This window comes from Trichomonas vaginalis, chromosome V (assembly GCF_026262505.1).
Source record: "Trichomonas vaginalis G3 chromosome V, whole genome shotgun sequence".
Classification (NCBI taxonomy): domain Eukaryota; phylum Parabasalia; order Trichomonadida; family Trichomonadidae; genus Trichomonas; species Trichomonas vaginalis.
This window is the reverse complement of record NC_067207.1, coordinates 21,393,517-21,416,810: the sequence shown is the minus strand read 5'-3', so window position 1 is coordinate 21,416,810 and position 23,294 is coordinate 21,393,517. Positions and strand designations below refer to the sequence as shown.

General features: G+C 29.4%; 9 protein-coding genes and 3 pseudogenes across 12 annotated transcripts, besides 4 other annotated features; 7 read left to right on the top strand and 5 right to left on the bottom strand.

The window, feature by feature from the left end:
- Positions 1 to 3,749: part of a mobile genetic element that runs on past the window's edge.
- TVAGG3_0377980 (uncharacterized protein) lies at positions 1,692 to 2,293 on the bottom strand (the record flags this gene model as incomplete). The annotated part of the gene is made up of 1 exon (XM_051231993.1): positions 1,692 to 2,293. A coding segment is annotated over one exon (602 nt), but the record flags the coding sequence as incomplete, so codon positions are not given.
- Positions 2,334 to 3,149, bottom strand: TVAGG3_0377970 (uncharacterized protein; the record flags this gene model as incomplete). The annotated part of the gene is made up of 1 exon (XM_051231992.1): positions 2,334 to 3,149. One exon carries the CDS (start codon positions 3,147 to 3,149, stop codon positions 2,334 to 2,336), a length of 816 nt encoding a protein of 271 aa, XP_051101722.1.
- A 3,717-nt stretch (positions 3,750 to 7,466) lies between the features above and the next one.
- On the top strand, positions 7,467 to 8,543 carry TVAGG3_0377950 (FAS-associated protein family; the record flags this gene model as incomplete). Its single annotated transcript, XM_001298383.1, has 1 exon — positions 7,553 to 8,485. The coding sequence occupies one exon, from the start codon at positions 7,553 to 7,555 to the stop codon at positions 8,483 to 8,485; it is 933 nt and encodes a 310-aa protein (XP_001298384.1).
- A 1,907-nt stretch (positions 8,544 to 10,450) lies between these two features.
- TVAGG3_0377940 (uncharacterized protein) lies at positions 10,451 to 10,852 on the bottom strand (the record flags this gene model as incomplete). The annotated part of the gene is made up of 1 exon (XM_001296752.1): positions 10,451 to 10,852. One exon carries the CDS (start codon positions 10,850 to 10,852, stop codon positions 10,451 to 10,453), a length of 402 nt encoding a protein of 133 aa, XP_001296753.1.
- Positions 10,853 to 10,925: 73 nt separating this feature from the next.
- On the bottom strand, positions 10,926 to 12,350 carry TVAGG3_0377930 (ABC transporter type 1, transmembrane domain domain-containing protein; the record flags this gene model as incomplete). The annotated part of the gene is made up of 1 exon (XM_001296753.1): positions 10,926 to 12,350. One exon carries the CDS (start codon positions 12,348 to 12,350, stop codon positions 10,926 to 10,928), a length of 1,425 nt encoding a protein of 474 aa, XP_001296754.1.
- An 839-nt stretch (positions 12,351 to 13,189) lies between these two features.
- Positions 13,190 to 13,366: a mobile genetic element.
- A 481-nt stretch (positions 13,367 to 13,847) lies between these two features.
- Positions 13,848 to 14,369: a mobile genetic element.
- A 1,005-nt stretch (positions 14,370 to 15,374) lies between these two features.
- Positions 15,375 to 16,042, top strand: TVAGG3_0377900 (annotated as a pseudogene). Its single transcript has one exon. A coding segment is annotated over exon 1 (668 nt).
- Positions 16,043 to 17,252: 1,210 nt separating this feature from the next.
- On the top strand, positions 17,253 to 18,231 carry TVAGG3_0377890 (DNA/RNA polymerases family; the record flags this gene model as incomplete). Its single annotated transcript, XM_051231991.1, has 1 exon — positions 17,253 to 18,231. A coding segment is annotated over one exon (979 nt), but the record flags the coding sequence as incomplete, so codon positions are not given.
- Positions 18,232 to 18,607: 376 nt separating this feature from the next.
- On the top strand, positions 18,608 to 19,060 carry TVAGG3_0377880 (uncharacterized protein; the record flags this gene model as incomplete). The annotated part of the gene is made up of 1 exon (XM_051231990.1): positions 18,608 to 19,060. The coding sequence occupies one exon, from the start codon at positions 18,608 to 18,610 to the stop codon at positions 19,058 to 19,060; it is 453 nt and encodes a 150-aa protein (XP_051101720.1).
- Positions 19,061 to 19,084: 24 nt separating this feature from the next.
- On the top strand, positions 19,085 to 19,654 carry TVAGG3_0377870 (uncharacterized protein; the record flags this gene model as incomplete). Its single annotated transcript, XM_051231989.1, has 1 exon — positions 19,085 to 19,654. A coding segment is annotated over one exon (570 nt), but the record flags the coding sequence as incomplete, so codon positions are not given.
- Positions 19,655 to 19,939: 285 nt separating this feature from the next.
- Positions 19,940 to 23,294: part of a mobile genetic element that runs on past the window's edge.
- On the top strand, positions 19,962 to 20,677 carry TVAGG3_0377860 (annotated as a pseudogene). Its single transcript has one exon. A coding segment is annotated over exon 1 (716 nt).
- Positions 20,697 to 21,017, top strand: TVAGG3_0377850 (uncharacterized protein; the record flags this gene model as incomplete). The annotated part of the gene is made up of 1 exon (XM_001292286.2): positions 20,697 to 21,017. The coding sequence occupies one exon, from the start codon at positions 20,697 to 20,699 to the stop codon at positions 21,015 to 21,017; it is 321 nt and encodes a 106-aa protein (XP_001292287.1).
- On the bottom strand, positions 21,652 to 22,194 carry TVAGG3_0377840 (annotated as a pseudogene). Its single transcript has one exon. A coding segment is annotated over exon 1 (543 nt).

The following is a 23,294-nucleotide window of genomic DNA, read 5'->3' as shown; positions in this document are numbered from 1 at the left end:
TACGTTTTTTCATGGTCATCTTTAATAAATGATATATAATCCGAAGGTCTAAAGAATGGGATTAAATTTACCACTCACAGAAACGAGAGAAACATTATAAATTCCACTAACTGTTAAATTTAATTCACAGTTATTATTCGAAATAATATTGATAATTGACATTTTTTATTACGATTAAAAATATGGTAAAGCGTTATTTTCCAGTGTAAATAAAACTAGAATAAGATTACCTCAAGAATTCATAAATTCAACGAATAAGAAATTCATTCATGTTATAAATTTTAGTGTTTTCAGAAAATATGAGTCGATGTCATATTCATCACAGGTTATATTTCACTTCATTCAATTTGGTTCAATCAAACCCATATAATGACATTTCATAAGATTTTCAGATGGTATTAAAAAGTAATTGATAGATTAAAATATGAACAGATTGACAATATCGAATTTTTTGGAATTTTGGTTTAAATATCCTGATGGAAAAAAGATTGAAGTTAAAGATAAAGCTTGATACTATAACAAAAACAATTACAATGACCGATCCAGATAGGGGGAACAAAAAGAAATAAAACAAACGATAGAAACTGGTGAAAGGTCAATTATTATTGATTATGATTCAAAGGATTATTATTCGATAATGTTAATGCTTGAATATTAAATAGCCTTAACAAAGAATTTTTCAAAGTGATATTTTATATTCATCAACTATTTTATTATAAATATCATTATATGTTAAATGTAAGTTCAGTTGTTGTTCCGTTCTTTGATATCTTAATTGTGCTAATATCCTTTATAGGATTTATTTTTGCAACTGTTCCGCAGCATGAAACCTCATCATCTATGAAAATTGAATCTTAACATCTGAACTTGAACATCACAAAGAATGGCGATAATGAATTAATGATTCATAAGGTAAAATAATTAAACCGGATTGGTCAATTAAATTTATTATTGAATCATAATTATCAGTTATGATATCGCGATATATTTTCATTAATTCTGAATTAATGTCTACTTTATATGGGTTATCAAGTGGTGGGGGGTATGTTGGATAAGTGGGAATTTCAACAGGTTCTTTTCCAGGTTCAGATAAAATGATTGGGTCTCCATCTTCTTTATTTTGCTCCTCTTCTTTCTTTGGTAAGTCACGAGTTAATAAATTTGGTTGAGTTGCTGACCTTGTTAATTCAGGACTAACATTAACTTTAACATTTTGAATAATTCGTGATTTATCATCATTTACATTATAACCAACCGTAATCTCTGCTTTTGCGTTTGTGTTCTTTTGACTTGTGAAACGTCTTCTCATTTATAATTGAATAAAAAAAAGAAAAATATATTTAAAGTTTTATTTAGTTGTTACGGTAATATCCCAAGGTTCATCCTTGTTTGCTTATACTTTCTTTGTAACTGCACCAATTATGTTATTGATATTGATTTGAGTTTCTTCCCAGTCTTATTTTATCATTTACAATATCTTTAATCATTTCATTACATGCATTCTTAAAATCATCCGATTTTTCTAATTTCGTCTATCACTTTCTTTAATTAAATCAAAGTTATATCCTTGTTGAGAATAAAGTGGTTTCTTTATCAATTCCTTGAACGCTTCTGAAAGTGAAGATGAAGAAATTCTTGCCACTTGAATTGGTTTAAATTCTGCTTTCATTGCTTCTTTCTGTTCATTGAACACTGGATCGAATAAAGCAACTTTAAAGAATTTCTTAGCTGAAATTTCAGGTCTAATATTTGCATATTGACCATCAAACTGGTTAACATATTGAGGTAATCCGTTTGGTCCTTCTTCAATAGCATTTAATTCTTCATTGAAATAAGAATATGGATTATGACGGTATGAATTAATTGGACCATTTTCACCTTCTCCAATGTATTGTTTAACAGCTTTTCCATTTTCATCAAATTGCATAGGATAACGTTCATTATATGCTTTACGTTTAGGATAATCCGTCATTGTTAATTTATACCCATTTATGACTTTAATATTTCCTTGACCATCAGTAACAAAGACTTCATTTATACCATCAGGCTTTCCATTTGGTCCTGTAATGTCTGCTTCATGTGCTTCCCAATTTGGTCCATGACGTTTGGCATATGCTTGAGCTTCTGGTAATGTTAAAACGTTTCTCATTTGTTTAACATCCTTTTGAAGACCGGCAACAATGTGGACTAATTCTTTCATTCCGTCTGGAACTTTCATAGTTCTATTATATGCACCCTTTTTGTTTGTCCCTTGTTTTAATGGAACCTGTAGAAGATTTGCAATTTCTGTCATGTTTAATTATAAATAAAAAATAAAAATTAATTATAAAAAGTTATTCGAATTTAATGGAACCTTTATTTAAATCAACTATTATTTTTCCATGTTCTCCTAATTGTTGATATTGTGTGTAAAGTTCATTAATGCTCATTGGTAAATTCACTTGATAAAGCATAACGTTCAACTGTTGACGACTAAACCCACTGAAAATGAAAAGGGTGGACAGGTTTGATTTAATGTTTGTGCTTAATGCTTTAAAGTATTGAACAGCCATGAAGAATGAACACTGAATATGTCGACATTGAGTTAATAATTGATTAAAATATGATTTCTCATTAGTTATTAGTTTTGATTTCACGGCATCATCTAGAAAAATTAGTGAATGCAAAAATTCTTTATCAAAATTTGAAATAGAAAGTGTTTCAAATAATTCATCCCTTTGTTTATCAATAATTTTATCATCTAATCCTTGCTTCTTGATTGTATTATATAACTCTTTATACATTAAAAAGTTTTTCAAATAATCTTCCGCTTCTTCTTGTGATAAATAAATAATTGGAATTTTGATTAAATGCTTTAAAGATTCAAATGTATCATCTGAAGGTGAACCTGAACGGTTGATATAAATTAACACATGTGAATAGGGTGAAGTGTTAGCAATAATGATAATTTGTTTTAATATCGTTAATGTTTTACCTTTATTTTGTTTACCAATTGCTGCAGTGATTGAATTTAAATAACATTCAGAATATGGAATTTTCATTAATTTTTCCTTAGATAGAGCATTTTTATTATCACCCAATGCTTCATTAATCATATCATCTATGTATGTATTATATACTCCTGTTAATTCTTCAGAATTGAAATCCATTTAATCAAAAATAAATTTATAATTTTAAACATTTCTATTCATCAATATTTCATCATATGAACTTCTATACTGTGGTGGTGTACCTGTTGAATGATATTTCAAACCTTCATCCGGTGTCCATGTCCAATATGTAGTCCTAGTAAACCAAACCTGAGGAGGATTTGTCACCTTTGAACAGTAAGTGTCATTTTCACCCTGAATGATTGGATAAGCTTTCACTTGTACTGTAACTTGTGAGTTGAAAGTTTCTAATCCATCAAAGAATATACCCGCTCCATCACGTTGAACTGGAATAGTGCATAAGAATGAAGTTTGGTCTTTCCATGTTCTAGCTAATGGCGTGCCATTATCATCATTCAGTGGTCTAGTTAATGAGTCCTCGTATTCTTCCGTGCATTCATTCACTCCATCTAAATCAGAAGCTTGAAGCATACGTGTAAAGAATATGTCACCCACTGTGGTCATCGCTTGATCGGGGAAGTTTCTGGAATCTATAGTGACCTGAAGACCTCGAAGCATTGGATTTTCTAAAACTGTTCTTTGCATTGCATTCTTCGGAAATGCTAACACAATATCTGTAACATTATGAAGAGCATATGAGAAATCAGAGCTGATACCTTCAGGAGTGATGCAACCTCCATTTAGTGAGCGAACGTCAATATGTTGAGCTGGAATCATGAATGGATCTTCCTTACTGAATAAACGTGGTATTGCTTTAACTGATTCTTCAATTAAACCATATCCTGGTGTAATACATTTATCCTCTAAAACTTCCATCTTTGTGCATGAAATAATAACGTCTTCAACTGTTGCGTCAGCAGATGTAGCGGCTAAGCTTGTAATTAATTTTGCAGGAAGTCCGATTTGTTGGAATTTGCGATCGTATTTATAAACATGATTCATAATCTTTTCATAATTTTCATCAGTTATCTTTTCATAAACGTAATTTTGTAAATCAGCAACTCTTAACGGGTCAACTTGGCAAAATACCAAAGTATCCCTGAAAACATAATATTTAAGAATGATATCACCAAATGATTTAGGATAATCGTCGAACGCCTGAAATGCTAACAAATCGTTTACTGGAATAATCATATCAAAAGTGATATCAACTTCTTCATTTGCTCTCTTGAAAACTTCCGAGGGGTCAATATATTTACCACATACTGAGTTATCATATTTTTGGACATTGTTATATAATGAATGAACAAACTTTTTAACTTTCCTTTCCGATTTTGGTTTATATGTTGCAAATGCGAAAGATTCACGGGCACAATCCATCTGAAGATAGCCGGCATCACCTCTTTCGGTTTCTACTTCTAATTGCTTAAAGTTTTGATTTGATGATTTATAACCAACGAATAAACGCATGCATTTAAAAGCGGCATCACATGTGAAAGCTTTATTTGAAACTAAAGTTGCTTTAACTTTACGTTTAATATATGTGTCACCTAATTGGTTCACATCATGAGCCGGATTTGTAATTCTTAAATGAGTTTGTTTATCATCAAAATATGGAGCATCAGAGTCATAGCATGAACTTTCAAGTTCTCTATATATATCTTCTACCGTCATTCTTTGCGAATATTTCATTTATCTTTTCGAATGAATGAAATACATTTCCATTAATCGTTTAGTGTTTGGCACCAAATAGTTAGTCGTCATTTATGATGAAATAAAAAAATCAAAATTAAAAGATGAAAATGAATTTTTAATTTTAATGAAATAATCAAGTATGGCTGCAGGATTCTTTAAAAAATTATGGGATAAAGTAAAAAGAGGAGCGCATAAAGTTTGGGAAACAATGAAGAAGGGAGCAAATTGGATATTTAAGAATAAAGAAGCAATTAGTGACGTTGCGGAACAAATAGCACCTAATGTTCCGGTAAGAGAAGTTTTAAATAAGGGAGCAAAAGTTTATCAAAGACTACAACCGATATTGAGATAAAAATAATATTTATTTTTCCACTACTTTCCTCCTATTTTATTAAGTATTCCTTCAGCAATTCCACCAACCGCGTTACCTGCTTGTGCTCCCATCGCTGGATTACCTGCTTTAGCACCTAATACTCCACCAATTATAGTTCCTGCCGTTTTCGCTACTGGTGCCAAAAAGTTTGCAATGGGTTTTATTATTTTCTGATGAACCCAACTTGCTGCTTTCTTAATTCCTTCCCATAATTTTTTAAAGAATCCTGCCGCCATTTCTGATTTAATATTAATTAAAAAATATATTTCATCACTTATATTCTAATTTTATTTAATGATAAATGAAACCAATATTAAAAATAAATGAAACAGAGAAGGAAGAAATAAATGAAAGTGAAGATGTTCAAAATAAAATAAACATTGTTAAACCCATTACTGAAACAAAAATTTTTTCATCTGTTGAAGAATTTAATGACTATTATGCTAATAATAAAAAATTATTTAGAATTGACAACATGTAATTGAATAAAATGTTTAAAGTTGATGGATTCAAAATTTCAAAAATAAAAGGTGTTGTTAGTTTAAAATCTATTCCTCAATCAAGAATCACCTCATTAATGAAAATTGATGATTTAACAAAAAGAATAGAAGAGATTGAAGAAAGAATGAATCAAATAATTGATTTCATAAATCATAACTCGTTGAGCCGGGTCCTTAAAGCCCAGGACTTAAAGTCCATCACTGAGTTCAAGGTTATATTCATCAAATATTTCATTATTAAATGCAACTTCTGCTAGTTTATTTATTTTTTCAATACGATCATTTGAAAGTCTATCGTTTAATTTTTTCTGAAGTTTTTCATTTTCTAGTTCTGAAACTTTATTTGGATGATATGTAAATTCATGAAATTCTTTGGCCTCGGTTTTGATCATTAATTTACAAAGAACTTTAGTGGTTGGAATTCGTTTAAACCATTTATCCTTAATATTTGTTATAAATTCAATATCTGGAATTAATTCCCAAATTTTTGCATTTTCAATTAATTTATTATCAAATGCAAAAGCAATGGGTTTAATATTATGTTTACCTTTATAATATAAACTTTCTACATAATCATCGAAATAAACATCTACTTGTTTAACATTTTCAAGAATTGGTGAAAGAGCATCCATTAATTGATTGACGGTTACGAATCTTGATCCACTCATTTTCTTACGAATTAAAAAAATAAATTATTCATAAGTTATATATTAATTTAATAAATTATATTATCATTTATAATAAAATTTTTTCAAAATGCAGATAAATTTTTAAAGTTTATTTTTCATTCATGAAAATAATTATATCTAATTTCTTTTACTCTCTCGTATATACTAGATTTAAAGAATTCAGATTTTTCCCCATAATCTCCTAAATGTTTTCTAATCTTACCGGTTTTCCATTCATAATATGAAACTGTATAACATTTATTCCTAAATTCATATTTTATTATAGATTTAGTATTTTCAAACTCTTCAATATTTAAAACTTTACATCCTTCTTTATTAAATATATGTTTCACATATTCAGGATTTATCATTCTGTAATATTGTTTTCCTTTAAATCTTTGAATGTAAACAGGAACACCATCCTCTAAAATTCTATTATCCACTTTATCAGGTTTTACTTGTTGGGTCATTTATGTAAGAATAAAAAAATAACTTTATTTTAAAATTAATGTTAAAATAAATGATACAAAATCATTCAATATTGTATGAATTCTTACGTTTACAAAAAAAGTCACACACCCCGCATGCTTCTACTACTTAAAATGTTTAAAGTTGATGGATTCAAAATTTCAAAAATAAAGGGGGTGGTTAGTTTGAAATCTATTCCTCAATCAAGAATCACCTCATTAATGAAAATTGATGATTTAACAAAAAGAATAGAAGAGATTGAAGAAAGAATGAATCAAATAATTGATTTCATAAATTCAAATAATCATTAGTTTCAATTTCTTTTTTCTCATTTATGAGGTCTTTGATTATGACTCCATTGATTCCATTCATGATTTAAACACTTGTTTTAATTAATCGCGGAATATCTGACATCATCTATATATAGCTTCTTTTATAAAAGATGAAATAAATTATTTTTAAAATTAATGTTAATTATTTTTAATGTGTTTATTACATCATGTATGGGTTGAGTGTAAATGTCTTACATTTTTAAATCTTGATTTATTCTAAAACGTAAGAATAAAAACCGTAAGAATCATACATTTTTTACTTCATATGTCAAAAATAATGATACAAAATCGTTCAATATCGTATGAATTCTTACATTTACAAAAAAAGTCACACAACCCGTCATATCCACTACTGATTACGAATTTTCCAAAGTGTTTACAAAATTTTAACAAAAATTCAGAACATCGGATAATGAATATATTCTGAGAAAATCTTATCCAAAATTTTTACAAAATTTTGTAAAAAATGGAAGGTGAACATTTGCTTGCCGAAAATAAGCTTACAGTCTTAGGATTCTTAAAGAAACTTAAGCACAGATTCCAATATGGCAATCTCCCTTCTGATAATGGATATCAGGACGTTCACAATGACTTCTCTGCATCTTGGGGTTTTCAATATGATTCACATCCAGGACCTATTGAAGAAGCACTTGTAGATGCAAAGAATTTGAACCGGTCATTGTTTATTTTCATTTATTGCCGCGAAAATTTAATAACTCAGCCAGTAATCAATGTATTGTCTTCAGATTCAGTTTCGCAAGAAATGCAACGTAGCTTTTTGTTCCTACCTCTCGATATTACAACGCCAGACGGTATTAATGTAGCAAATATGTTAAAATTCCATTCATTGCCTCTAATCGCTTTAGTTCGTCCACGAGGTACATCATTAGCTCAATCACAGATATTTGTTCAGCATGAGGGCTTGATTGGCGAAACAGTTTTGCTTTCTTACATTCGAATCGAACATAATGAGACAGAGAATGCCCAAGCAACTGTCGTTAACGATCAGGATGCTGCTTATCAACGGGCGCTCGAACGTGAACAAGAAAGAATCAGACAAGAAGAATTACATCAAGAAGAAGAAGAATTACAGGAAGAAACCAACAAAGTACTTCAGCAAACAGTTGATGAAGCATTTGCATCACTTCCTTCACCGCCAACAACAGGAGATAGAGTTACAGTCAAATTCCAATTTCCAAATGCAAATTCAAACCAAACAAGGGCATTTCCACGCGATGGTCCAACATCTATGTTATTTACATTTGCTAGAAAGTTTGTTTTTCCAGAAGAATTTGTTATTAAAGCTGGATTTCCTCCAATTGAAATCGAGGAATCAGAAACTCCAATTTCTCAGGCTATTCCAGAAAAACATTTTGTTTGTTATGTTGAAATTCAATAAAAATATTTGTATTTTTTTATAAACTTGTTTCTGATGCGTTTCTTCAATGATAATAAAGCTTATACATCATAAAAATAAAAATGGTTCTTTAAATATTAACTTAATCGATAAGATATAATAAATCAAAATTAAAAAGAAGCAGCAAACATCTGAACTGAATATAAGGCGTTTTCCTTTATTGTACTTAATATAAGTGCAATATTACTTTCATATAAAAACACATTCATACTAAATTTTTACTTGAGTTTTTGGATGTTTTCCAAAATTCCATTAGAAAAGGAACAGCCAAAGACAAAAAGTAAAATAAATCGGCCACATGACCCATTTATTTGGACAGCATTGGTATATATCATTGCTTTTTTTTTGAATTTTATATATTTAGCATTCAGGCATCAGAGTTCAAAGTTAACAACTGTAGAATTTCAACCATTTCATAGAATGCATTCATACACAGAGTGTTATTTTAATTTTGGCATTGCTCCTATCAAAAATTTACGTAAATTTCTTCAAATAAATGTTTCAGTAGTTAGACCATTTTCAGAATATAATGAAACAATGAATGTACTAATGAACATGAAGAAAATTTATTCTAAAACGAAAGAATTAATAATAAAAGACAACTTTAGTTTGTTTTTTGAACCTGACGAGAGAATATCAGTACCTTATACACTAATTAATGATCAGTTAACATATGGAGATAGTTTTGATGTTCAAGTTTCTTTTTATGGAAATTTGTTTAATGCGACAGGAATGAGATTCGAATATTCACAACCTGATACAGATACGAATATTTATACAAGAAATTTAAGAATATATTCATTGCTGCTCGTTATTTATCCAGTTTTTGCAGAATTTTCGAATTTATTTTCTCATGAGAATTCGAGACCATATATGATAATATATGGATTATACCTTATATTTACATTATTAAACTCAAATCCAATGGCATATTTCGTCGAAATAATTAATTCCAAAGAAATTGATCTGTTTTTACAATTTATTTACAATTTTATGCTCGTATTTGTCGAAACATCATTAATTTTCAACTTCAAACGGATAATTTTTAAAGAACATCTCAAATTAATAGTTTTTTCAGAGATTTATTCTTTAATCTTAAACATTCTGCACTTAATACCTAGAATAAGTTGTCTGTATGTTAATCTTTTGCCCGCTGATCTGAATTTCAATACAATTATGAAAGTATTGAATATTATTTTAATTTTATTAGTAATAATAGGCTTAATAATTTATCCAACCAAGTACCAGCCTCATAACAATACTCTAACCTATATTTCAGTTGCAATATTTCATTTTGTTTTCAAATTATTTATTTTCTCATTTCTTACAAGTGACTTTGTATCAGTATCGAGCTTGATAGTATCATCATTAGATTTTGCTAATAACTTGGTATGTGGTTCTGCTTTAATTTTTATTAATTTTCTAATTCACAAATTTGACGAGAAATATGATGACTTTGATTATGTTATTGAATTTAATTCATTAGAAGTAGCTTTGGAAGCAAATTCTAATGAATTATCAGAGGAATAATATAATATTCCGAAATTACATATTGAAGTAATTAAACCTCCTATTGTATCAGAGAATAGAAGGAATACATATCATAAATGTATCACGATCTTTGAAATTTTGTTGTTAATTTTACTTAAATCATTTTTTTTATATTTTCTATCGTAAATGTATTGTACATTAACAATCTTTTGCTTCATCTTATTATAAATCTAGTTGAACTCATGCTAATAGATTTCATTGAATATCGTGTATCATCCAATCGAGACTATTGATAGAATCAGTTTTACTTTACTATGTGACTGTAATCTCTTTAAATCTGATGTGAAATGCGTAAAATAAAAATTTGAATTTTTAAACAAACAAATACAACGTTTTTATCAATAAACTATAACATAATCACTAGTGTCAGAAGAATGTGTAGATAATTTGTTAACTTTACTGACATATCTGTATAAAATCGAGTAATTCTTGATTTTCTTTGACTAATTGTTCTTTTTGTTGTTCAAGATCTTGAACTTGATTAGCTACAAGAATAGATCTTAATATTATCTTGCGATTTTGAGGTGTTGTTGTAAAAACTTTTTTAATTCCATCCGGTTTTGCTCTTTCTAGAACGATAACATCAAGTTCTTTTTGTAAATTTTTTTCATGGCGATCAAGTTTATCAAGTAAATCCATTACAAACGGATTTGATATAGTATTTAAATTTACAGAGTTTTCTTCAGCATTTGCTAAAGATTGGAGATCTATTTCTCTCCGAAGCATTTCGTTTGCAAAGGAAATATCAAGTAAAGAAGCAATGTCTTCAAGTGATTCCTCATTTGAACTTTCAGACATTGATTCTAAAATGATTTTATTTATGTTAAAACATTTATATGTTAGATAGAAATAAAACATTTATATATTCTATTTATGCATCGAGTTGGATTTTAACAAGTTCGTAGTAAACACCTCTTCGTGAAATGAGTTCGTCGTGACTGCCTTCTTCAACAACTTCGCCGTCATCGAGAACAAAGATGTGTGATGCACATCGGATCGTACCAAGGCGGTGTGCAATGATAATAGATGTTCGTGATGACATCACTGAACGAAGTGCTTTCTCGACTTTCTTCTCACTCACTGAGTCAAGTGCCGCTGTCGCTTCGTCTGTGATGAGGAGAGATGGATTCTTGAGAACAGCACGTGCAATGGCAATTCGTTGGCGCTGTCCACCACTCAGTGTTGTGCCTTTCTCACCAACCATGGAATCGTATTGATGTGGAAGTTTTATGATGAAGTTGTGTGCAAATGCAACTTTAGCAGCATTCTCGACGTCTTCGTTCGTTGAGTCTGTCTTGCCATATAAAATGTTGTCTCGAACACTAAGTGTGAATAATGCACTGTCTTGTTGAACAACACCGATGTTTCGATGAATGAATGATGGTGAATATTCTTTGATGTTTCGACCATCAATCAAGACTTCACCTGAATTGACATCATAGAACCTGAGAAGTAACTGAACAATAGTACTCTTTCCACAGCCACTGTGTCCAACAAATGCAACGATGTCGCCTGAATTGATTTTGAATGAAACATTCTTAAGAACCCACTGATCACGAGTTGGATATTTGAACCAAACATTCTTGAATTCGATATCTCCTTTCAATGATTCTGGTTCTAAACCTTTCTTCAAGTCAACAGTCTGAGTATTTTCTAATAAATTAAATACTCTATTTGCTGCTTCCATACTTCTTGCCTCATTATTGGCTGTTCCCATCAAAAGACCAAACAAAAATGAAAATGAGCTGATAATTCTCAACATTGCAACAAGGTTTCCTCCAGACATTCTATCACTAATCACAAGATATCCACCAAATGATAACACTACAGCAAATGTTCCTTCATTAAATGTACGTTCTCCACCAAATGAAATTGAAAAGATTCCGTGAAAGATTCTTTCAAGTTGGCAAACACGATCAACAATCGTATAATACTTGTTTATGCTTCTTTCTTCCTGATCGAAAAAGTAAACTGTTCTTGGATTTGAAATCGTTTCTAAACAAACTGTCATAGCTGCTGCATTCACTTTGAATTTTGCTCTAATGTTGTTGACTGCATAATCTCTAATCTTATGAAAGATATATGTTGTGAAAATTGACATGAACATTGCAAATAAAGTTAATGGAGCACTAATTGTGAATCCTGTAAAAACGAATGCAATAATTTGGCCAATATTTCTTAATTGCATATATTTTGAGAAGTTAAATACAGATGAAATTTGGGCCGGATCTTCATTTAATAAATTCAATGAATCACCAATGGAATTCCTATCAATGTATGTAACATCGCTTTCCATAAACTTTTTGAAGACACATCTCTTAACTTTGTTACTGATTGATGATCCAATTTGATTCCAGAATGTATTATTGATAAAATTCAAGATTGCATTAATTATAGCTATTACGAACATTATAATTGAGTACTTTTTGATCAGTTGAATTGGATTCTCTGTACTAAGGGTATCAATAATTTTACCTGCGTAAATATTTGACTGAATTGATGTCTATCCGACTATTAATGAAGGTATAAATATAAGGAAGTTCATTGGTTTTCGGTAAAAGAACCAGTACATTTTTGGGAGACAAGGAATTTTAGAATATTTGGATTTTGGCTTTGCAACTTCTTCGACAATACTATGAACCTCTTCCTCGTCATTTTGACTCAACAATTCTACGTTGGCTCGATCCCCTTCACTCATATTATAAATTTAAGATTTGACAAAAAATTTGAAAAATTGAAAGAGATTTTTTGATAGTACAATAAAACGAAGATTTTATATTTTGATGTCAAAATATCTCTATGATAGATTCTGTAAAAAGAAGTACGTTTTTGGTTGTTTTGAAAATAAGGCATTTTTGAATGTTCGATAATTCAGTTGAGGTTAATTTTTTATACTCCTCACTCGTTTTTCAGTTATAATGTTGCATGCTAAGATCAGTCATAATGTAAACCTCTCAATTTTATTGTCGTGGGAAGTATCTCAATTCCTTCAAAAAAATTGAAAAACTATTTAATTTTAAAAATATAATACTTTTAATTAGTTAATTAATTGGAGATATTTTTTAAAAATCACTTTTGATAATACTTTTGAGAACTTTAATTAAAAAAATATATTCAAAAATATCCAGGATATCAAGAGGGAATTGTTCCTTATGAGGTATATAGTTATGATGTATACCTCATAAGGAACAATTCCCTCCTTAAAACGAGAAAACTTGTTCGAAATTGTTTATCATTTCGAACAAGTTTTCTCGTTTTTATTAAGAAACTAAAGGCTATGAGGCACTGATTATATATTAGTGCCTCACAGCCTTTAGTTTCTAATAGATAGCTGGGAAACTTTCTCCAAATGATAAGTTAGTAGTAGGATATGACGGGTTTAGTGACTTTTTTTGTTACATCTATATATAGACGATGCATTAAAATATATTTATTTATAAATCATTTTAAAATTAAAGTTATTTTTAAAATAATTTATTTTTTTATCTTTTATAAAAGAAGCTATATATAGATGATGTCAGATATTCCGCGATTAATTAAACATTGTTTAAATCCTGAATGGGTTAAACTTCAATTTAAAAATGAAGATTGTGAATTATTAAATGAATATGAAAGCCAAAATAAGCTAATGAGGTATAAATATAATGATAAAGAATATTTAATTTCATGGAATCAATGGAGTCATAATCAAAGACCTCATAAACGAGAAGAAGAAATTGAAAATAATGAAATGGAAATCATTGATGACATTAAAGAGGATGGAATTCATATAAAAATAAGAAGTCTGTTTGACCTTAAGAATGATTTATATATAAAAATAAAATAAACTTCTTACGAAAAATTAAAACTTAGTTATGTTTATTATTTTATTTTTTTATTTTGTATGAAATGAGCGTCAAAACTAACAACGTTAAAAAATTAGGATTCACAAACGAGGAAATAAAGGATATATTAGAGGAGGTAGGTTATGAAGTTAATAAATATTATTTAAGAAATTGTCAAAAATTTGCCGAGTTATTAAATGATTTAGATTATGATGGAAAAATGAATAAAGATGATGTTATAAATTTCTTATATCCCACATCTGAAGAAGAAAAACCTAAAGAACCTGATGTTTTCCCTGAATATTATGAAGAACGGATTAAAGATGATGAATACAATGAAATTGAAAGACTGAAAAAAATAAGAGATGAAATAGATGAAAAAATTAAGGAATTAAGAGAAGTTGAAAAATATAATGAAAATGAAGTAGAGGGTTTAATGAATATCCCAGCTTCAGAATCAGAAGTACAGAAATCTCATGAAGAAAGATATAAAAATTATGTCTCAGAATCAACACAAAATTTATTAGATGGTGAAATAGACGAAACACTTTCAGAAGAAGGTACTAAATTTATTCGTAAACATAAGTTACAATTTATTGATAATGAAGAATACCCCTGTATCTACTTTCACCACCTTTAGATTCCGAAAAATTCAAAAAAGCTCTTAAAAACGTGACATATGCAACTAATACGATTAAGAAAGAAGATCATGATATTTACACAAATTATTATTTAAATAAATGCACAGGTGTTGATAAAGTTTTTGATTTATTAGATAAAATATCAAAAGAAACCATTGGAACTATAAAATTTTGTGTGATTGTGGTTTCATTGTTGAAGATACCAATAATGTTTCATATGAAAGAACAGCACCGAAGGAAGACGAAGTGAAAGGTCTATACCATTCGTTATTAAGAACATAAAAGATATGAAAACTTATAAACATTATATTTATTCATTTATTTCAGAAAAAATGGAAGCAACCCATAAAACATCTTCTCATCATTTTATAGCTATTCATACATTCCTTTTCAAAGTTGTGAAATTAAATAAGACAGGAATTAGATTTAATGTATCAGGGTACGCATTCTTGAGTAAATTAAAATGTATTCGTCACGTCGCAGATGATAAAAATTTATGTGTTCTTAATTCATTTTATGGGCTTTAAAAAATAAACTTTATTTTTATTTATTTTTTAATTTTTTATTCTTACATAAATGAACAAAAACGGAACAGCTAAAATGAATGATAATCAAATTAGAGCAGAAGGTAGAAGGTTATTTAAACGCTTCTATAACATTCCTGATGGTGTTAATCCTAAAACTCGTAGAAGCTATTTAAATGAAGCAATAGATGCATATGAAGGGTTTGACATTTCATCAGAAAGTGAGAGATTAGCGAGAATGTTAAATGTTAATATTGATTTCTATTATTGTGATCCTCAACCAGAAGACGTGGACATAAATAAGGTAGACTTTCCATTAGTGGAATCAATAATGATAGATCCAGAATTTGAAACAGTAAATATTTTATTAACACAGAGTCCATGTGGAAAACTTCACGCTGACAGAATAACAGACGTTGAAGCACTCACCGGCTATAAAGTTTGTCCATATTGTAAAGAAGAAGTTTATTCTATCCGTGATGATCCAGAAAGGAAAAACCAAAGAAGATTTTTAAAGCATTGTGAGAAATGTAAAGAAAATAATGGAAGATTAATTCAAGACGTTCAATTGCAAAAGACCAGCAACCATATGCACCACATATTACGAAACAGAAGATATATCAGTGGTTATTAGCTCACAATTTGCAGAAATATTATAAACCGACAAGATATTATATTACTTTTGACTTCGAAACATTAGAGACTAAAGAAGAATTACAACTTTCTGAGTGTGCAACTTTGAACGCTTACTTAAAACCATTCATGGTATCATCAACGGTTAAATTAAATGATAAAACATATACGAGGAATTTTTGCTTAACTTCGAGTGATTCTTTTATTTCTGATTGGATTGAGTTTTTATTTTCAACCTGTTCATTAGTTGTTGAATCAAATATGAGTCAATACAATGAATTATTGAAGCCGCAAACGGCGGGGACTTTGTCCCATACATTAAATGAAAAACAGAAGGAAGCATTTAAAGAACTTCTAGATGAGGAATTCAATAAAGTGAATATCATAGGTTTTAATTCGGGAAAGTTTGATTTAAATTTAATTCTTCGTGATTTAAACACTGCAAAATGGAAAATAAAATCAATGCTGGGTTCATCTTCACAATTTAAGCAAATCATTGTAAAGAAAACAAACGTTCCATATGAATTGAGATTTATTGACATCAGAAATTATATAGCGGGTGGGACATTAGACCAATTCACTCAAGATTTCGGAAACAATAAATCACGTGTTAAATCCTTTTTCCCTTATCAATTTATCACATGGGAGAATTCGAAGAAGAATTATATAAAGGAACCATTCACGAAAGATTCATTTTATTCAGCATTAACTCAAGAAACTATATCAGATAGTGATTATCAAATATATCTCAATGATGCTAAAAATTTTAAGAATAGATTAGAATATTTTATTCATTATTGCAATAAAGATGTTGAAATTATGATTGACCCAATCGATAAAATTATTGAAGAAACATTTGTTTATAAAATTGATATGCTTCATAATCTTTCTTTATCATCGAATGCTTCAATGATTCGTTACGCTTTAGCATATAAAGACTTTAATCCTAATGAAAAATATCCTGAGGAAGAGATAGAATCAAGTTTTGAATTAACGAAAAAGTATTGGAAATATAAAATTGAATCATATAAGAAACAAGATGAAAAAGCAGAAAGGGATACTAAAAATAATGTTTCAATGGATGATTTTCAATACTATCACGATTTAATCCTTTCATCTAAATGCAAAATGTGTGGTAAAGCGTTTACATATGCAAATAAACCAACATTGGATAGAATCGATAATGAAAAACCACATACCAAAGAAAATTGTCAGTTAATGTGTTGTTATTGCAATGTCGTAAAATCAAATAAAGATGAAGATGTTCAACGTTTAAGAATCAATTTAAGAAATTATGCATTAAAAAATAATTTACCAATGACTTTAGATTCAGTTGAAGCTTATCACATTCTCCGTAATGGAATTACTGGTGGTCTATCAAATGTTCAACATCGTGTTAATCTTAAAGGAATCACGCACATTAATAAACTTTCATATAGTCCAGAAACTAAAACTGTATCAAATGAGGACACCCATCATGACTCATTTCGTTGGTGTTGATTTTAATTCATTATATCCTTCATCATTTTCATCTAATCCTCATGATTTCATTCAATATACTGACCATAAAATGTATATGCCGGGAAGATTGAATGGTGTTATCATTTGTGATACAGCAACAAAGAAAGCAAAAGCACTGGGAATAATTAAGAAGAAAAATACTTTATTCGTGGCTGAAGTAAAGGGTCACATTGATGAAAAATACATTAATGATTACATAAACTTTTTACCGATAATAAGAAACTTAGATATTATCACAGATGAAAAAACAATTGGCAGTTTTATGTATAATTACATGAAATCAAACAATCTACCAGTTGACCAGAAACAGAGGAAATTAACTCAGTTAGCATCAACACACAACCAATATCAACCATTTTCTTCTTATTATCTTTGGTATCTAATAGACAGATTTCATTTTATCATCGATGATATTCAATCAATTTTAACATTTACGAAAAACACTTGTTTTAATGAATTTGCGAACGAATTTATGAACGAAAGACAAAAGGCTGAATTAGAAGGAAATAAAGGAAAAAGTTTATTTTGCAAGATTTCACTTAATGGATCATATGGTTACGATGCAATGAATACGCAAAATTACGCAAAGACTAAAATAATGAATGCACAGAAGGCACGCGTTGCATGTATGTCAAATAAGTTTAAAAACATAAGAGAAATAGGTGAAGATACATATCAAGTGATGCTTAAAGATAGATTTTATAGATGTGATACATGTTTACAAGAGGCATTCTTCACTTTAGATAATGCTAAATACTGGTATTTGGTTTTCATTTATGATTTTATGTATAAATGCATGAATGTTAATCGTTTTCATTTCATTGAAGGTGATACTGATTCATCTTATTGGGCAATCGCTGGCGACCCAAATCTTCCTAACACTCAAGCATTTCAAGCAATTGTTACCGATAAACAATTTTATGATAAAAACATTTTCAAATTCGCACCATTTGATTTCTTCTGTTTTGATGAGAAATTTAAACCTAAATTAAAGAATAAAGCTGAAGAAAAAGCACATGAGAAGAAGTTATTGGGTTTAGCAATTGAGAAACAAGGTGATAACATGGTTGCTTTATGCCCTAAGTGTTATACATCATTCAACGGTTCAATTGATGGAAGTGATTTTAAAAAGATTGCACAAAAAATGAAAGGTGTTAGTTTACGACAAAATAAACAATTAACACCTAAAAATTATTTGGATATAATAAATGATAAAGTGATATTTGATGGTCAGAATATTAATTTACAACTTAAAAACGGGTCAATGACTCGCTTAACAATCGGTAAGACTGCATTAACAGGAGCACACACTAAGGCTGTATGTTGTGAAAATGGATGTTGTATGCCATTTATTTAATACAATTTAAAAACGTAGGGGTTGAGTCATGAATTTAAAATTTTTTTTTAAAAATGCCACAGAAGAGACAAAAGGAACCGAATAGATTTATACCAAATGGTTTTAACTTTCAGATTCCAAATAATCAACCGCAACGAATTTTTCAAATCCCACCACAGCATCAACAGCAGCAACAACGACCACCACCACAACGTCAACGGAGAAGAACATTCACCCCTGAAGAAAGAAATTTCAATAATTTGATGCGTCAACAAAATCAAGGTTTGAGATTTTATCCGGGCAGTAATGGTATACATATAAGGCATCCAAATTTAGATAGAAGATATACCGCTGAGATTCATATTTTACCTAATAATACGGTTAATTTTGCTGGATTTTATGATCATCATCAGGAAATCTGGACTCCACCATTTGATACCGTTTTAGAAGGAGGAACCGTTAATGATGCGATTCAATATGTAAATAATGGTTTTGATACTATGATTCAAAGAGGTGGGCACCCTTAAAACATTTATTTTATTTTTATATAAATGGATAACGCAGATTTAGAAAATTTAATTGATGATTTAGTACTTAATCAAAATTTTCTTAATTATTATGAATTAAAATCATATCTCCAAAAACATAATAAAAATATAACGGGTGATGATATGGATTATTATTATCCATATTATAAAAATGAAATTTTGAAATATCATGATAAAATAATTTCTGAAATTAAAGACAAAATTAAAAATAATGAATATACAAAGGGAAAAACTAAATCACAACTTAAACAGTTGAAAGATTTCAAAAATAAAGTATTAACAGAAGAAGATATTGATGAATTATATAAATTATATAATCCTGAGCCGCAAAAGCCAAAGGAACAAAAACAAAAGAAGAAAAAGCCGAAAACAACACCAAAAGAGAAAGTAGCAAATGTTCAACAGCTAAAGGTGCAAAACGCCCAGGTCCTTCAGACCATAAATGAAGCACAAGCTTTAATTTATGATTCATTAGTTAAACCATATTCAGCCCGACTTTTAAATGAAGATCAACTTTTGGAATTCATCCTTCAACATAAACTCGAAGTGGGAAAGTATATCAAACCTTTATATACAGCATATTTAAAACAAATGAATAGAATACATCCAGAATTAATGAAAGGAAAATCAACAACTAAAACTTCATCATCCAAAATCAAAGCAGATAAAATTAAACCACCTGCAACACCAAAGCCTCCAACGACAGTACCTCTTCCTTCTTCAGTTAATCCTTCATCATTCACTTTATTATATCCATTTCAATCACCAAAGAAACAAAAAGATTTTAAAAAGGATTTCAAGATATTAAATAAACCAATTGACCCGAAAATTCAACCGTTAAAGGAAAAATTTAGTCGCCCTTCATTTGCACCATATCCATATTCATACGAAATCGATCATCTGGAATATTCAAAAGGAAACGTTACTTATTTATTTGCCATTAACATTAACACTAGATATTTATATTGCATTCCGGTGAAAGGGAAAACAGAACAGGAAACAAGAAGAGCTATTCAATACTTACTAGATCATGAAAGAGTAGATAATATAAGGGGTGATGGTGATAAAGGATTTCAGGCAGCTATGGCTCATTATTTCCCACAAATTAATTTTTACTTCTCATCTTCTCCATATACGTTTCATAATAAAATAGTTGATGCGGTAATGAGAACTCTTAGAGATGCGTTAGGGGTTAACGGTCAGATATACTGGGATGGAAATCATGACTCCATCATACAGCAGTTAGTATATTATTACAATAATACATGGCATAGAACTATAAACATGAAACCAGTGGAAATGAAAAATGATATTTCAAAAGAATGGGAATATATTAGAAAGCAAATGGAAAGGTTAAATGATGTTAAACGTGAACAAATTAATTCGGGGCTCATGAATTTTAAACAAGGGGATAAAGTTTTGATTCATCTCGATTATGGAAAAACTGATAAATCAATGACAAAAAGAAGACGAAGATTTGACACAATAGCTGAATTTGTTAGATATATTAACGGCAATGCATTAGTTGAAGTTGACAATAAATTAATAGAAATTCCGATTTATTTTATTACTCCATTATATTTAAATAATATTTAATTTTTTTATTTCGTAAGAAATGAGTGACAACAAAGCAGCCAAGAGTCCTGATTCAATTAAGATTCAGAGTCCAGACAATGAATATAAAAAGAAACTAAACAGAATTAAATCAAAAATATGCTATTACAAAAAGAAGCCGCAATGCGGCGGGGCTGATGCCCATAAAACTAAAGTAATTGAAAACGATAAAGAGAGGAAAGAAATAATCGAAAAATTAGAAACTTACCGTTCAATCCTTAAACTGAGTGAAGCAAAAATAAAAGAATTTAATAGAATAAATAAATTGATTGGAAGAGATGAATTTAATAAAGATGAATTTTTAAACTCAATCCAAATTTAATTTTTATTCCTCTTCGACAACGTCTCTTCGAGACGCCGAACCCTTCTGGGTTCTTCTTTCCATCATTACTGCATAACCGCATCTTCTCGGTTTTCGTGGTTTGTTGTTTTTAATTCGTTCTTGCATCATTTTTATCATTTCCTCCCTTGTTATGATTCGTGGTAAATTTTGAGCTTGTGGGGTATCCATTTATATAAAAATAAAATTTTGTTATCAGTTATTTTATCATCATTTTATTAAGTTCATCTTTAGTTAATTTGAATGGATTCGCTAATGTTCCACCTTGAGCCACAACACTTGCCCCGGCTAATTGTGAAGAACCTGGGATAAGTACTCCATGAAATGATTTCATTGGTATCATTAATTTAGAAATAGTTGGCTTAATTAATTTTGTCATTTATGATAAAAATAAAATTGCATAATTTAAATTTTTTTCTTTCTCATTTTCTCATTTCTCATTTTTTCTCTTTTTCATTCTGTTTTGGTTTCAGTAACTTTAATTTTAACTTTGGATCAAATATTGGGTTTCCATATTTATCTCTTCCAATAACACCATATGGTAGAATCTTCATTTATACTAAAATAAAAATTTAAATTATGCCGTTCTAAAGTTTGTGAAACAAACATTGAGCGTTCATTGAACGCGAAACCATGCATAAACCGTAATATAAGGTGGCATGTAATCTATACCTCTTCCTGTCGTTTGTGTATATCCTGAAACATTATGTGAATGTGTACCGAACCGTTTGAAGTATATCCTTCATTCCATCTTTTTATTACCATACCAATATTTACCCCTGCTAGCGTCTCTATCAGACCATCCATCAGGAAATCCATTATTTCCATCAGGATATTCAAACGAATTAGTATAAGTATGACTATGCCACCGATCTTGAGTGTTTAAATTAACATAATGACTGTGAGCAGGTAAATTTTCTCCCGTAATCTTTATACTTCCACCGGTTTGTTTTGAACTATTAGCACAGTAGAGGAAACGATCGGTTATTTGTTGCCATGTATCGAAACCGAATACATCAGCTGGATTTGTTGAATTCATTGATGTATATATTGAACCAATGGGGTAAATCATCTCAAGAATTGTATTTAATCCATTATGAATATTGAATTTATTATATAATATTGAAACTGGGTGAGTATTTAAAACTGGTCTTGTCATCAATATTAACGTATTATTTTTGAAAATTGCTTTTCTAACATCTTGAAATTTTGTGATTTCAGACCATTTCTTCCATCACTACTGATATTTACTAAATCACCACATCCTAAAGCAATGAAATACCATCAATATAAAAAAATTTGTAAATCTATAATTTCGAGTAAATTTTGGAGTGAATGAATAAACCAATTCCCAACTTGGTGTTTTCTCTGGATCCTGTGAAAAATCTTGTGATAAATAAATATGTCTGTTATAACTTACAGGATATGAATAGACCATACCACCTGAAACAAGAACACAAACATTTGAAGCATAACATAAAGCTTCAATGTCTCCATCAGCTTGAAAAATTTGTTCAAAACGACCAAATGGTATTGAATATGATCTTGTAGGATAAAATACATGTTGTTAATGTAATACCACTTACTTGTATAATCAATTTCCAAATCTGATGACATCATACTAAACATATAATAATTTATCCCATCCTCACTAATGAAAATTTGATTGACTTCATAAATTAGTACCCATTTATTATTAACGCATCTAATTGGATTATTTGGATATTTAAATTTAGCATCTTGATTTAAATTACATTTGAACCATTGGATACAATCGAATGAATAACAAGGGCAAAAATCATCTCCAACCATTATCATTCCCATAAATTTACCGTTATTATATTCAACATATAAAATTCTTGGATTAATGATTGGCTTTCGTGTATCAGGATTCCAAACAGATGGAGTAAATGATTCATAGTTTTTAAAATCATTTGTTTTAAAATAATAAAGCACTCCAGCTGTATAAAATAAATACGTGGTCACTCCATCGAAACATATCCATTCAAAAGAATCTATATCAAAGGTTTTATCTGATGATTTCATAAAATTTAAAAATGGTGGAGTAAAATAGACCTCTGATTGTTTTATTTCTTCATTAACAAATGATATATCAGCTTTCTTTGCTAACTCAGTATTAATGAATGAAATAACTTTTTCCTTATCTGCTTTCTTCTCTAACTCATTGTTAACATATGTTTTATCTGCTTTCTTCTCTAACTCATCGTTAACATAAGTTTTATCTGCTTTAAGGTCTAA